The 12172-nt window shown below is 41.2% G+C and overlaps 2 protein-coding genes across 2 annotated transcripts; one reads left to right on the top strand and one right to left on the bottom strand.

Moving 5' to 3' along the window:
- Positions 1 to 1614: 1614 nt before the first annotated feature.
- On the bottom strand, positions 1615 to 5947 carry crabp2b (cellular retinoic acid binding protein 2, b). Its single transcript, XM_062410128.1, has 4 exons — positions 5762 to 5947; positions 2855 to 3033; positions 2441 to 2557; positions 1615 to 1913 (listed from the first exon to the last, which is right to left on the bottom strand). Exons 1-4 carry the CDS (start codon positions 5841 to 5843, stop codon positions 1863 to 1865), a joined length of 429 nt encoding a protein of 142 aa, XP_062266112.1. The 5' UTR covers positions 5844 to 5947; the 3' UTR covers positions 1615 to 1862.
- A 1882-nt stretch (positions 5948 to 7829) lies between these two features.
- Positions 7830 to 9563, top strand: mrps21 (mitochondrial ribosomal protein S21). Its single transcript, XM_062410619.1, has 2 exons — positions 7830 to 7951; positions 9019 to 9563. The coding sequence occupies exons 1-2, from the start codon at positions 7869 to 7871 to the stop codon at positions 9197 to 9199; spliced, it is 264 nt and encodes an 87-aa protein (XP_062266603.1). The 5' UTR covers positions 7830 to 7868; the 3' UTR covers positions 9200 to 9563.
- Positions 9564 to 12172: the final 2609 nt, after the last annotated feature.

Genomic DNA, 12172 nt, shown 5'->3' with positions numbered 1-12172 from the left:
GAGGATAGAAACCATGTGGGTTTAATCAAATATAAAAACTCTGAGGTGCTAACTTGCCATTTTATTTACACTTCACTTCATTTTAGATGCAAATAACGTAAGTTTTACTGCAGCACTTGTTATTCAGTTTACAGACTTAAATGTTACACGCAAAAACACCAATAACGAAATTATAGAATATAATGCAATGTTTAAGATTATACCAGTGGTTCTCAAAGGATCCCTCGGAAAAACCCAGAGACTGGTTTGGGCTCTTTGCCACATTTAGATGTTTATGAGATGTTTCACCGACAGAGATTTCCCCTTGTTGCTCTCAGATGGTTTCTGTCCTGAGGTCAAATAAAACAATACTTCACACAACAAAGAACAAGTCGATTTGGGTCGTATGAGTTTTCTTTCCTCTTTTTTACCTCAGTAATCATTTCATGATGCCTCATGAATAAACAGTTTGACTAGAGACGGGCACTCAGAGAGCACAAACCTCCGCCAAGGCCAACCAGTCACCTGATGAAACCACATTCAAATTAACTGGGTTCGTATGTGGATCTGCACCAAATTGCACAAACATAAACATCACTTTTACGTAAAGAACTTTAATGCAGGACTTTCACTTGCAATTGAGCATTTTTGCATTGGCACTTTCCCACCAAACTCTCATTGAGCATACTGAGAAGGTTCATCCTGAGGCGGCCCAGTCCTCCTGCTGCTGTTTGCTTGGTGCTGTGTGTATAAACTGGGAAGCACTTCACAGGGGCGCTTGTCTCCACAAAAACTGGAAAAACCATCACTGGCCCGTGAACCACGCAGCTCTCTTCAGGAAGGAGACTGTGAACGACACATTTTTTAGGGGGCAAAGGTTAAGTCAGTCTCACACACTCACTGGTGCTGAGTTGTAGTTGATGACAGGACGGACATCAGGGACACTGAGAACCAGTAGATCTATCATTTTTAACTGGTGGTGCTCTCGTTTCATTTTCCAGTTCAGGTTTGAATGTTTTTCTTTGCATCCATTACGTTGAAAAGTGGGTTTTGAGAGAGCGCAGCTGGAAACATCAGCACAGAGAGCAAGAGGAAGTCACTTAACACTCTGTACCTGGGTGCAAAGCCAGAGAGGACGATTGGGGGGGATTTCACTGAGCTCATTTTGCAAATAGGTTCAGCTGGGGAGGGGGAGAATAAGAAATATAACCTCCTCCTGATGTCATGAAATGATTTTCTCATGGCCGCGCTCTCCTTCATTTTCCTTTCCACTCCCCATTTCCTTCCGTGGCTTTGCCAAAGCATCTCTCAAAGCAGAGTTTATGAAACGTGAATTGTCTTTGGGCCTTTTTAAACTAATGGCACACATATTGTAGTGAGCTATGATGACAGAGAGCACACAGAGGACAGGGGACTGGATTGCAAATGGAAAGATGGGGTGGGGGGATGGGGGAGGGTGGGGAATAATCTGTGTGTCCAGAGAACGAAGAAATGGCAGAAAGTGATGTAAAGGGATATGGAGATGGACAACAGGGGAATAGGAGGTGCAGGGCGGAGGCAGCATCGAGATCGAATGTTTGAAAAGAAGTCGTCAAAACAGCAAATTCATATAAAACAGTTTAATAACAACGTGAACATGGATTCAGACACTGGGATGCAGCTTCTAAAGCGGAATATGTGGCCTTTATGTGAGCGTGAATTCAGCTTCGGTGTTAAAAGGCAATCTACATACATTCAATAAAACTGAAGCCTTTTTCTACACGGTGGACTGGTCCGACATCTGATTGGCTGTGAGGACGACAAGAAGAAATCTAGGCGAGGAAAGCGAAGTGATGGTGGAGACAGAAAAGAGAAGCGTTGGATGAAGATTTAGAAAGATGTCCTCATTCCCTCTCATAAACTCTGGTGCAGACAACATCCCCGGCCGTCATCGTCTGAAAGAGAAAAGCAACAAAAGGACAGTTGAACCTATTGGAATATTATGCTTCATTAAATATCAAGATAAACAGAAATATGGTTTGGAATATTGGGTTATGGATATTCCTCCTTCAACATGATTCTTGTTTGGCCATTTAATTAATTAAACTTTTGCAGAAGCTAAGTGGTAAAACTGTTAGGAAAGTTTGAGTATCATGCCAATGGTTGATAAACAACAGCCTGAGAATGTATTGCCACACTAGCGGCACGGTTAAGGTCAAGGTTTGCAAATTGAACTTTTGTACAGCTATTCATGAATCATACACTGACTTTATTGATGCCCTGACCTTTTGATTTATTGGAATTAATATATATATTTATAGTAGTGAGCATGACTGCAGACTTGGCCTAATAACTCTGTAAACTAATCTTAATTACTAGTTTTTAAATCTGGATAAAGTCATGTTTATACAAGTGTTTACTCTGAAGCTCTCAGACTCTGATTCTTGTTTTAACTGCTTGGTCGCTGCACACGAATGATTACCAGTATCAGCTCTCCGTCATTGGTCAGCTCTCGGGTCCACGCCGTCTTGGGCCCGTCACCTTTCTGTAAAGTCTGTTCGCAGCTGATCTTGCTTTCTGTTTCCCACTTGGGAAAACTCTGCAGGGAGAATAATAACACCTGACCTCATTCATGTGCTTTGGACACAGATGTGATGGAAAAACTTCGTAACCACGCCTCTGAACATTTGTACCGTCTCGAAGGAAACAATGCACCACTAACTCAGCATAAAGATATGAAGAACAGATCCATGCACTATCACCAACAACCACTCGACAGTTGCACTCTTATTATTCCCATATGTTCCGCCTGTGCAGAACCATGGTTGGTTATAACCTTGACCAAATGCTGGTATGCATGTATTGACATTATACAGGAAGCGAAAGGGCTGCGTACCGTGCAGGGACGTCCGTCCACTGTGGCCTCATTGAAGGACTGGCCCACGGTGAAGGAGACATGGGTGGTGCGGACGCTGGTGGAGGTCTTGATGGACAGACTCTCGCCCTGCTGGGTGATCTCCACCGCTGGGCTGGAGGCGGCCGCCACTGCGATCTTCCTCAGGAACACATTCACACCTGGACAAATGCAAACAGAGGAGATGTTAAATTGGCAGCTGTGGTGAAAACGAGAGGAAATAATACACAGCTGTGAATGAGTTTATCGCCCCAAACGACTGTGTGTCATGAGCAGTGTAAATGTGCAGACATCTGCTGTTTGCTTTAGGAAGCGGATCCATCACCATGAAACTTTCAGCACTTTAAGATTTAGACTTTTTGAAAGTGTTACCAGAGAAGCTACGAGCATGAAGTTTCTTTCTCTGCCTGTTGTTCAATAAAACAAACAAACAACCTAATTCAATCTTCTTTTTCACAATGCACATGTTTTCTTCCCCTTGGTTTTCAGGAAACAAAGGTTATGAATGCTTTGTTTCTTTTCTTCTTAGCCGCCCATAAAAACCGTCTGTGCGGCAGCGGTGCCACAAAACAATAACATATTTTCGTTTTGACCAAAACCATGAGGCAATAAAAATCTCAACGTGATTAATTCCTTGGTTACGAGGCAGAATGTCTGGTATGCTCCGGCAAACTTTTGCCAGTAATGTAAAGCACATGTGATTTGAGCTTGTTAGCGTAATGTCAGCTGGGATATACTCCAGTCCCCCCCCCCAGAGACTCTCATAGGATAAGCTGTATAGCTAATGGCAAATGGATGAGTTACAACGTGCAAATCCACAGGTATATTCCTTAAAACCACTAATTTCTGTAATGAGTGATACAAGGCAAAGTTTGCAAAAGGACAGAAGAAGTGCATTCTTGACAATTCGACGTGCAGGAACAAGAAACCCTAAAGCTGCTAAACATAATAGTTTACCCTGGAACAGAAATCGGTGATTATCCACTCAAATTTCTGCCAAATCTCTGCTGACGCTGCTCCAACAATCAGGTTCAGGGGGTTCATCTTTTCACAGCTTGATTTCACAAAGAGACGGAGATCGAACATGACGGCTGCGTAAAAGCTCAAAGTGGAACGATGGAAACTTTGAATTCACGGGTCCGATAAACTTCAGCCCCGTTTCTCTTTGACATCGAGGTGGAAAGATATCGATTCCACCTCCTTCAGTTTGGCATGAAAGACGGCTATAGACTGGACTGGTTCTCGGTAGAGCACGTACCTCCACCGAGGCCCAATAGTCACCTTAAATTCAATCAAGCTGCAGCAAGTATTCACTGGGAAATCATGGAAAATGATGAAAAAATACCCTAAAAAAATCCCTGGATTCCTGGAAAATGTAATAAGTTCTTCCCTGACTCATATCATATTCTCTCAGTTTTGAGGAAACTGTGTAGTACTTTTGTGTAATCATTCTTACAACACACAAATGGACAGGGTTGAAAACACAACCTCCTTGGTGGACCCTCGCATGGACTCCTGGTGAAAGAGATGCTAATGTATGGTAATTTGGCATCTCTTTGTGGTTGTTGTTGCATCTTTTTGTGGTTGTTGTTCTCCAGTTCCTTTGTGTTTGTGTCTTTGTACTTCTCTTGCATCCCTTTCGTGTCATTTTGTGTCTCTTTGTGGTGGTTCCGCATCTCGTTAGGGTCTTTTTGAGTCATTTATGCCTTCCTGTAACCATTTAATTAATAAAACAAGATGTGTTAGGTCACTGAGCTTGTGACAGGCCAATTCACCTACGGATTTGTTCAGCAAGAGGAAATATTTAACAGGATTTAATACAGGGAGCTATAACCCGTCGGGAAAAATGTTCCGACTCACTGACGCGCAAAGAACAACCAGGATGAAACTCACTCCGTGTATTTTCACCCATGGTCCAGGTCAGTAGAGATGTGATGTGATGTTTAATAAAAGAAAAGTACAACAAATGTAAACGGCCTGTTGACCCTTAGGATATTGCCCTTTTTTTGTACGTGTGAGCTGGACCGGCTTCAGAGAGATTCGGACGACCCAACAAATCTGATTGAAGTCAAACCTGATTTGATCATGGAGTGGTACTAAAAGAGGCCGCACACACACACACACACACACACACACACACATACACACACACACACACACACACACACACACACACACACACACACACACACAGTTCCAGACCGGGTAAGAGAGGCCCAGGGTAGAGAAGGAAAGTCCTTCTCAGAGCCGGCTGGCTGCTGGGGCCCATGTCGAGGCTTAGTTCCGTTTACACTGGCTCTAATTACAACCGCATGAGGAGGACCCTGCTTCAGATGAGTCTAATCTAGCATTCCTCCACAGGCTATTTGTCTTCAGATTTTTAATGGATGCCACTGGCTGGCCCTCGGCTGACCTTCCCGTCCTGTTCTCCCCACAGAGGACTTCTTCCACTCGGCCTCATGTACCTGAACAAGTCCCTTTCCAATGATGGAACATGGGTTAGCTGGGCAGCGGCGAACCAATTCAACCACAGACTTCACTTCAGACCACTTTGGTTTTCACCATTTGACCTGGAAGCCAAAGTGGATTTCCCGCTGACAATGCCACAAAATGATTGACAGGTCTTTGTAACGAAAGATGCATCTCTTTCCTTTCTGTATTTCTTTAGCATTTTAACAATGGGCCTCGGTGGTTGATGATAAACTAGATTAACAATGTGCAGCTTGGCTCCAAAGTGGCATCGACCTTTGACAAAGCTTCACGCAACAAAAGTGAAGAAAAAGTTTTTGTTTCGAAGTTTATTTACAAAAACAGGATGCAATTGGGTGGGAAAGTTTTTAGAGCAGAAAGAAAAGCTTCACTGGAGATGTCCCTCGTACTCGTACTCACCCAGAGCTCTCAAGAGATCCTCAAAGTTTTGCGAAGACTTCATTTTCCATTTTCCAGAGAAATCTGTGACTTTATCCTCCATCTTGATGCAGAAGTGTTCCAAAAGTAATTTTTACTTAAAGTTTTTTTGCAGATTAAGAAGCCGATTGTGGCTGCACACTCTCCAGAAGATGTCTGTCCCCACTCTCCGTTACCCGGTCTGCAAACTCTCCCCTCTCCTCTGGCTGCATCTCCTGCCTCTCCTGCGTTCATTGGCTGACAGCTCGCCTGCATCGGATGCTGATCCAGCCAATGCAGATGACGGTGGCAGGGAGGGACTTTCCCCCCCTCCCCTCATTCTGAGTTTGTGTGTGTGTGCACCTACCCCCCACCCCTGTCAGCATGGTGAAAGATTTGGATACGAGCTGGAAAACGCACTTCCAGTAAGTTCTTTTGATGTGATACAGTGAGGAAGGGTGTGAAGAGTCTTGTAGGCTGGGGCCATTCCATTCTCAGGTATCTGACGAGAAGTGAAGGGAACAGAACTAAAGCGAGTCAATAACTTAGCAATTAAAGTGTGGATTATGTTTTGTTAATTAAAAACCAAATCACAGCAAACCTTATCTCGAGGCACTTTTCATTAAAATCTTACCACACTTGACATTGTTACTGCATCAAATCACCAACCAAAAATTCTTAGAAATGTAAATTATTCTTCATCTGCATTTTTATTAAAACACAACCTTAAATGTTGGCCTAAATACAATTCTTTAACTTTAGATAAGTAAAAAAGTTAAAAAATGTAGTAGTAAATTAAAACATTGAAGATTTGTGAAGAAGATGTATTCGATCATAGCTGGAATAAAACTGAAATAAAAAGTCTTAATGCAATTTAGCTTTTTCTGTGTTACACTCTTTCTCGTCCCTCTTACTCACACATACGTTCACTCACTGCCAGGAGCATTTCATCAGGTCTGGATCAGAGACGATGCCTCTGGAAACATGATGCATTGCATTCATGCATCATGATGTTATCTGTGCAGGTCTTCTCAGCGTTACTCTCCGTGGCACCACACAGATTCAGTGCCCTATGCCAAGCTACAGCAAAATGGGAATAAACCTAGTGTATTCATCAATACAGAGGGAAGGACATGTAGAAGCACCTTTGAATTCAGAGTACTGACACACCATCCAGCGTTCACCGCTGACTGACCTCAGAATAACAGAGGACAACAGAAGCATTGGGAGGAGGAGAAGAAATAGAAGAATAGAATGGCAGCGATGAAAGGTTAACACTGGACACTGTTATCAGATTCTTATCCATCACCAGCAGGAATGTGTTTGGTTGGACTCAATTCATTCTGAGGAGAGATACCGACCCAAACATATATGACCAGAGTCATGAAGAACCATCTTCACTGACAAGTGACACAGATGGTAAACGGCCATCACACAAGTCCTGATCTCAGCATCACAGAGTCAGTCTGGGATCAATATAACACTATATAACACCACTAGATATCACTAAACTCCACACACTGAACCTTTAAATGAAGTTAAATTATTAAATAAAAACATTTATGTCCCTTACATTTAGTCATTCGGCTTGCCATGGATACAATTTGTGTGGTTTGAGTGTGTACAAAAGACAGTTTGGTGATTCATTTTCATTTCCTCACATTCATACACAACAATCAATAACTGAGAGTTCAGGGAAGAATAAAAAGAAACAGATTTCTGCAGTTCTGAGTTTTTAAAGTATAAATGATTTTGCATGTAATACTATGATACTGGATACTTGTGTATGTTTTCAACTTAATTCACATCAAATCTCCTCAAAATGACAGAAGGAATAGGGTCATAATGTTTTCTTGTCATACAGCATACGATTAAATAAAATGTGGACATTAAATTAATTAGCAAAATACACAAATAATTGTAATATAAAGGTATACAATACAACAAATATATCAGTTTGTACAAAAGGACTGAACACAGGTACTTTACCAGAAAGCTTGAGTGAAGCGCCACCTAGCGTTGAGTTGTGCATCAGGGTTTCTTGCATCCGGAACCTTTTCAAGTTAAGTGTTTCCGGACGGTCATTTTTAAAGCAAGCACCGTTGTGATCATGGCGAGACACCTTCGCTTCATCGCGCGGACAGTGATGGTCCAGGACGGGAACGTGGACGGAGCTTACAAGACTCTGAACAAGTAACAGTCTCGTGTTGAAGATATTATGTTGGACTATGATTTATTATTGTGTTGGAGCAAAAATGAGCTAACGTTAGCTGCGTTAGCGTTAGCCTTCCGCTCAATGTCACAGAGCTGCGGCTGCGCACTGGAGTTTGTTATAAAAACTCAAATAGATGGAAATAATATCATAATAATAAATCTGGAATAATAATGTGTGAATGACTGCAGCTGCACAACAATCTTTTCAATGTTGGAACATGTGATCAAAGTTTGTAAATCAGCTTGTTAGTCTTACAGAGTCCATCTGTGTCTCAAAACCCCAACAGGATAAAGTGATTAAATATACATGTCATATAGTGGAATGGGATCACCTGTGTATCTGTATAAGTTGACTGTTTTATTATCAATGCTTAGTCTGATGCTTTGTTTTGCTCGACTCTGGACACTCTACAATAAGAAAAACAATTTTCTATCCAGAGCAAGGATTCTATCAAATACTTATTTCACCCAGTCCCTGATTATTATAGCAAAATCTAAAAATACATCTATTACACATACTGTCTCATGTGCATTTTATATTCAAACGTCACCAATAACAATCAAATCAAATATACTTTATTCTGATTGCCATTGTCCTAAAACATTTATAATGTAAAGACACAAAAAGGAAATAACTCATAAAGGATTCAAACCTAAAACCAGAAAGTTAAATGTGCCAGAACAGTGATAATGTAAAATTAAACTATGGGATAGATAGGACTGTAAAGCATTATTAGGTGGGTGTGAGCTCTCTGTTGTTTCTATGATTTGGTTATAATGTGTTTGTTAAGTTTGTAAATCTCAAGATTTATCATTAAAAAATGGCTATGACTTGGTGTTTGAAGACTTAAAATAAGAATTTTATGAATCGACTTTGAGTGCTCCATTATAAATTTGTGAATTAAGTCTGTGATCTTTCCGACCAGAAATGTTGAAGAATCCATAAATATGGAGGAATTGCTCTGTCAGGGTCACATGTGCTGCTACTTCCTGTTGAGTTTAGTGTCTTAAAGCTATTCACACATTTCTCTCTCTACATATTCCAGGGTCCTCAGTCAGGAAGGGATTATCGAAGACGTCAAGCGCAAGCGCTACTACGAGAAGCCCTGTCGAGAGAGACAGAGGAAGAACTTTGAGAACTGCAAGCGGATCTACCACTCGGAAATGGCGAGGAAAATTAACTTCATCTCCAGGACAATCAGAGAGGATCCCTGGCTCGGCTGCTAGAGGACTGGGAGTGTGATGGAACCAGACTTTATATCAATGGAGCTGCCAGCAAAGCGGAGGAAGCAAATGTTACAGACGCAATTCCAACAACACGTCTATATGAACTTTATAGAAAGAGAAAATAATGGCTTTTGTGGTGATGCACACAGTAAAACAGACTTGTTTTAAATATGTTAAGACATATGTTTTCCTTGTTTTCTAGTTTAAATGTTAACAGCATTTCTTATGTAAGGAGTGAAACCATCTTTGTACTCGTTCTTGGTTTTAATGAGCAGGTTATCAAACACTTAATTTGTGTTCGGAACCTTCCTTCATAATCTTGCTGATAAAAATGCTAATAAAAAAAACATTTAAATTGGTGAAACTTCTGTTTAAACAACTGTTTTTTCCTGTAAACCCTGATGTGTGCAAGGTACAGTATGAAGTGTTATTCTGCATCTACGACGCTGGAGATCTTTCTTCGTGTGAATCTGGTTCTCAAGCCAGCAGCAGCTCTCTGAAAATGAATTCAGTGTCGCTGCTACCCAGTGGGGCGCTAATGCCCGCTGCGTGTTTGTGCCACTCACACAAATCCCTCCCCCCACACACATGTGACACACAAACCGGCAACGCACATCTGTGTCAGACCCAAGCCTTCCCTGCATGGGTTGGTGACGTGTGCACTTGTCCACAAAAGGAAAGGTAAACATGTGCAGGCAGCCCACTTGTCTGAGAAGTTAGTAGGTCATGTTGATCCAGGCCCTGTGCCCGCAGGCACTGGGGTGTGTTGTAAGGAATGAAGGATCAGGACAATGGATTACTCACTGTTTGCTTCATACTGAAAATATTTACTCCAGTCTCCGTCACCTTAAAAAGGTTCACCCACAATAAAAAAAATGGATTTCTGCTCGTGAAAATGTAGATCTTGATTTTATTTGATCAAGTTTCTCTGAAGCCTATGATAGAATTAATAGTTCCAAGGAAAACTGTAACAATGACGATGATGATGCATTTTTTAGGGAGTAATGTTTCCACACACTAGAGAGAGGTAATGAGACATGCATGATAACCTTTTAATCACTGAGCAGATTATTATGTTTGACATATAAGAAATAAATAATCAGACATTTCAAATTGTCTGTTGCTATTTATTAATACAATAGGTTAAAGTGTTCCCCTTCAAATTAAAATGTAACTGAATGGAATACTTTTTATTTTACAAGCACTTGTAACCTTGTTTAGATAAGTGATATAAATAATAAATAAACATTTTACTATTTCAGACCTATTAAAGGGTAAATTGAAGCCCCATCTGTTTTATCTGGGTTTGAATGTCCTGATGTGGTTTTTATTTACCATTTATCACTATCAGTAGATTTTTAAGGAGATAATGAAGCACAGTTCACTGGTTCAGTGGGATTCAGTTGCAGTTTGTGTAACATGTTGTGCAGTTGTGTGTGTTTGCACATTGTGAAATATGCAAATATTTCTACTGGCCCTATTCCAGCATTTCACACACCTTCCTCCTCACGACAGACATCAACAACAGGATGGGCCAAATTGAAAACATGTCCCCGCTCAGATATCTTTCTATTCTGTCACATGTTGCACCACAAGCTTTGTCACGAAACGATTCCTGCTGCATAGCTGTTGTTAATCTTGAAATTGTGAAATATTTGGATGGTTCCCACAGCGTGTTAACATTTATTTGCGATTCATATTATCTCCATCTATCAATGCACGTGTCGGCTTCATATCGTAGCTGTCCCACTGTTCAGCCGAGAGAGGTTTCGGTCTGACTCTTTTGTTTACACTGTTTCTCAATCAGCTGACGTTATTGGCTGAAGCTGTTTGCTTAGTGTGTCTATTGCAGTACAAAGTAATCATGAACTAAAAGTCCTTGTGTAAACTCCGGGATGGCGCGTTAAGCCTTTCATCATGAGATGCCAAAGGGCCCGTGAGACCGACACAGGTTAAACCATCGAGCCTGGAGACTCAACTATCTTTTAGAGCTCCTTCAACTTTAGTTAAATAATTTTTGTAATAACTGCAATGACAATGGTAACTCCCTGCTTTTGCTCATAGAGTATAATTGGCACAGACTGAATCAGATTCCTCCTCACCCAAGACTTCTGGCCCTATGTCATGCATTGACACACACACCTTCAATTTATTCAGCACAAATCATCAGGACAATTTGTCCTGCGTGTTAGAGTGACATAGTGAGTGGATATGACTTGGTAGGTGGTTGCAGAAACCGCTATTTTGCGTATTCTATTTAATTTACATTGGTTTACAGGCATACTATCTATATGTCTTTTCAGAAATCTTAATACATTTTTTTGTTTTGTTTACACCTGTCATGAGGTTCTGATAATAGTTAAATCACATTCTTGTCTTACACAACTGCCCGGAGAGCATCGGTAGCCTCAGGTCTACTCCACGTAGTCGTCATCGTTTAATACAAGATGGCGCCGTGGTGAGAGCCAGCGATAGAGCTGCGCCTTTTCATGTGTGTTTATTCTCTTTAGTCTTTCTCATTCTGACTTGCCTGCTGCTGTAAAATCTGAAATTCCCCACTGTGTTGATCAGTAAAGTTGTTATCTTACCTCATCTTATGTATTGTGTGTGTGAGGTGTCTCTGTGTGTGTGTGAGTGTGTGAGGTTTTTTTTGGGGGGGGGGGGGGCGGCACCTGGGACCCAATGGCCTTCGAGCAGGTGAATACAGCCATGGGAGGTAGTGGAGCCTCTTTATAATTGTACAGATGAGCTGATCTGCTTATTAATGAGCGTATGCACGAATTATGTATGCTGTACTTTTCCATCTTGTTATGTGACTCCACTCATATTATTTATAATGTGCAAAATATGTGTTTGCACATGTGGTGTATTGTCCATGTCACAACATGTCCTTTTATTTATGGAATTTTTTTTTCCTATACTTGCTCCTGCAAGCATCCTGAACTTTACTTTATTACATTTATATACAAACCA

Source organism: Platichthys flesus, chromosome 17, assembly GCF_949316205.1.
Source record: "Platichthys flesus chromosome 17, fPlaFle2.1, whole genome shotgun sequence".
In the NCBI taxonomy this organism is placed as follows: Eukaryota; Metazoa; Chordata; class Actinopteri; order Pleuronectiformes; family Pleuronectidae; genus Platichthys; species Platichthys flesus.
The sequence above is the reverse complement of the archived record's forward strand: the minus strand, read 5'-3'. Positions and strand labels throughout refer to the sequence as shown.

Bases quoted from the DNA above. Each gene is read 5' to 3' on its own strand.
- crabp2b (XM_062410128.1), bottom strand. From the start codon at position 5,843: ATGGAGGATAAAGTCACAGATTTCTCTGGAAAATGGAAAATGAAGTCT. The intron at 3,034-5,761 runs GTGAGTACGAGT...GCATTTGTCCAG, and splicing joins GGATCTCTTGAGAGCTCTGG to GTGTGAATGTGTTCCTGAGG. The intron at 2,558-2,854 runs GTACGCAGCCCT...TTCTCCCTGCAG, and splicing joins TGGACGGACGTCCCTGCACG to AGTTTTCCCAAGTGGGAAAC.
- mrps21 (XM_062410619.1), top strand. From the start codon at position 7,869: ATGGCGAGACACCTTCGCTTCATCGCGCGGACAGTGATGGTCCAGGAC. The intron at 7,952-9,018 runs GTAACAGTCTCG...TACATATTCCAG, and splicing joins GCTTACAAGACTCTGAACAA to GGTCCTCAGTCAGGAAGGGA.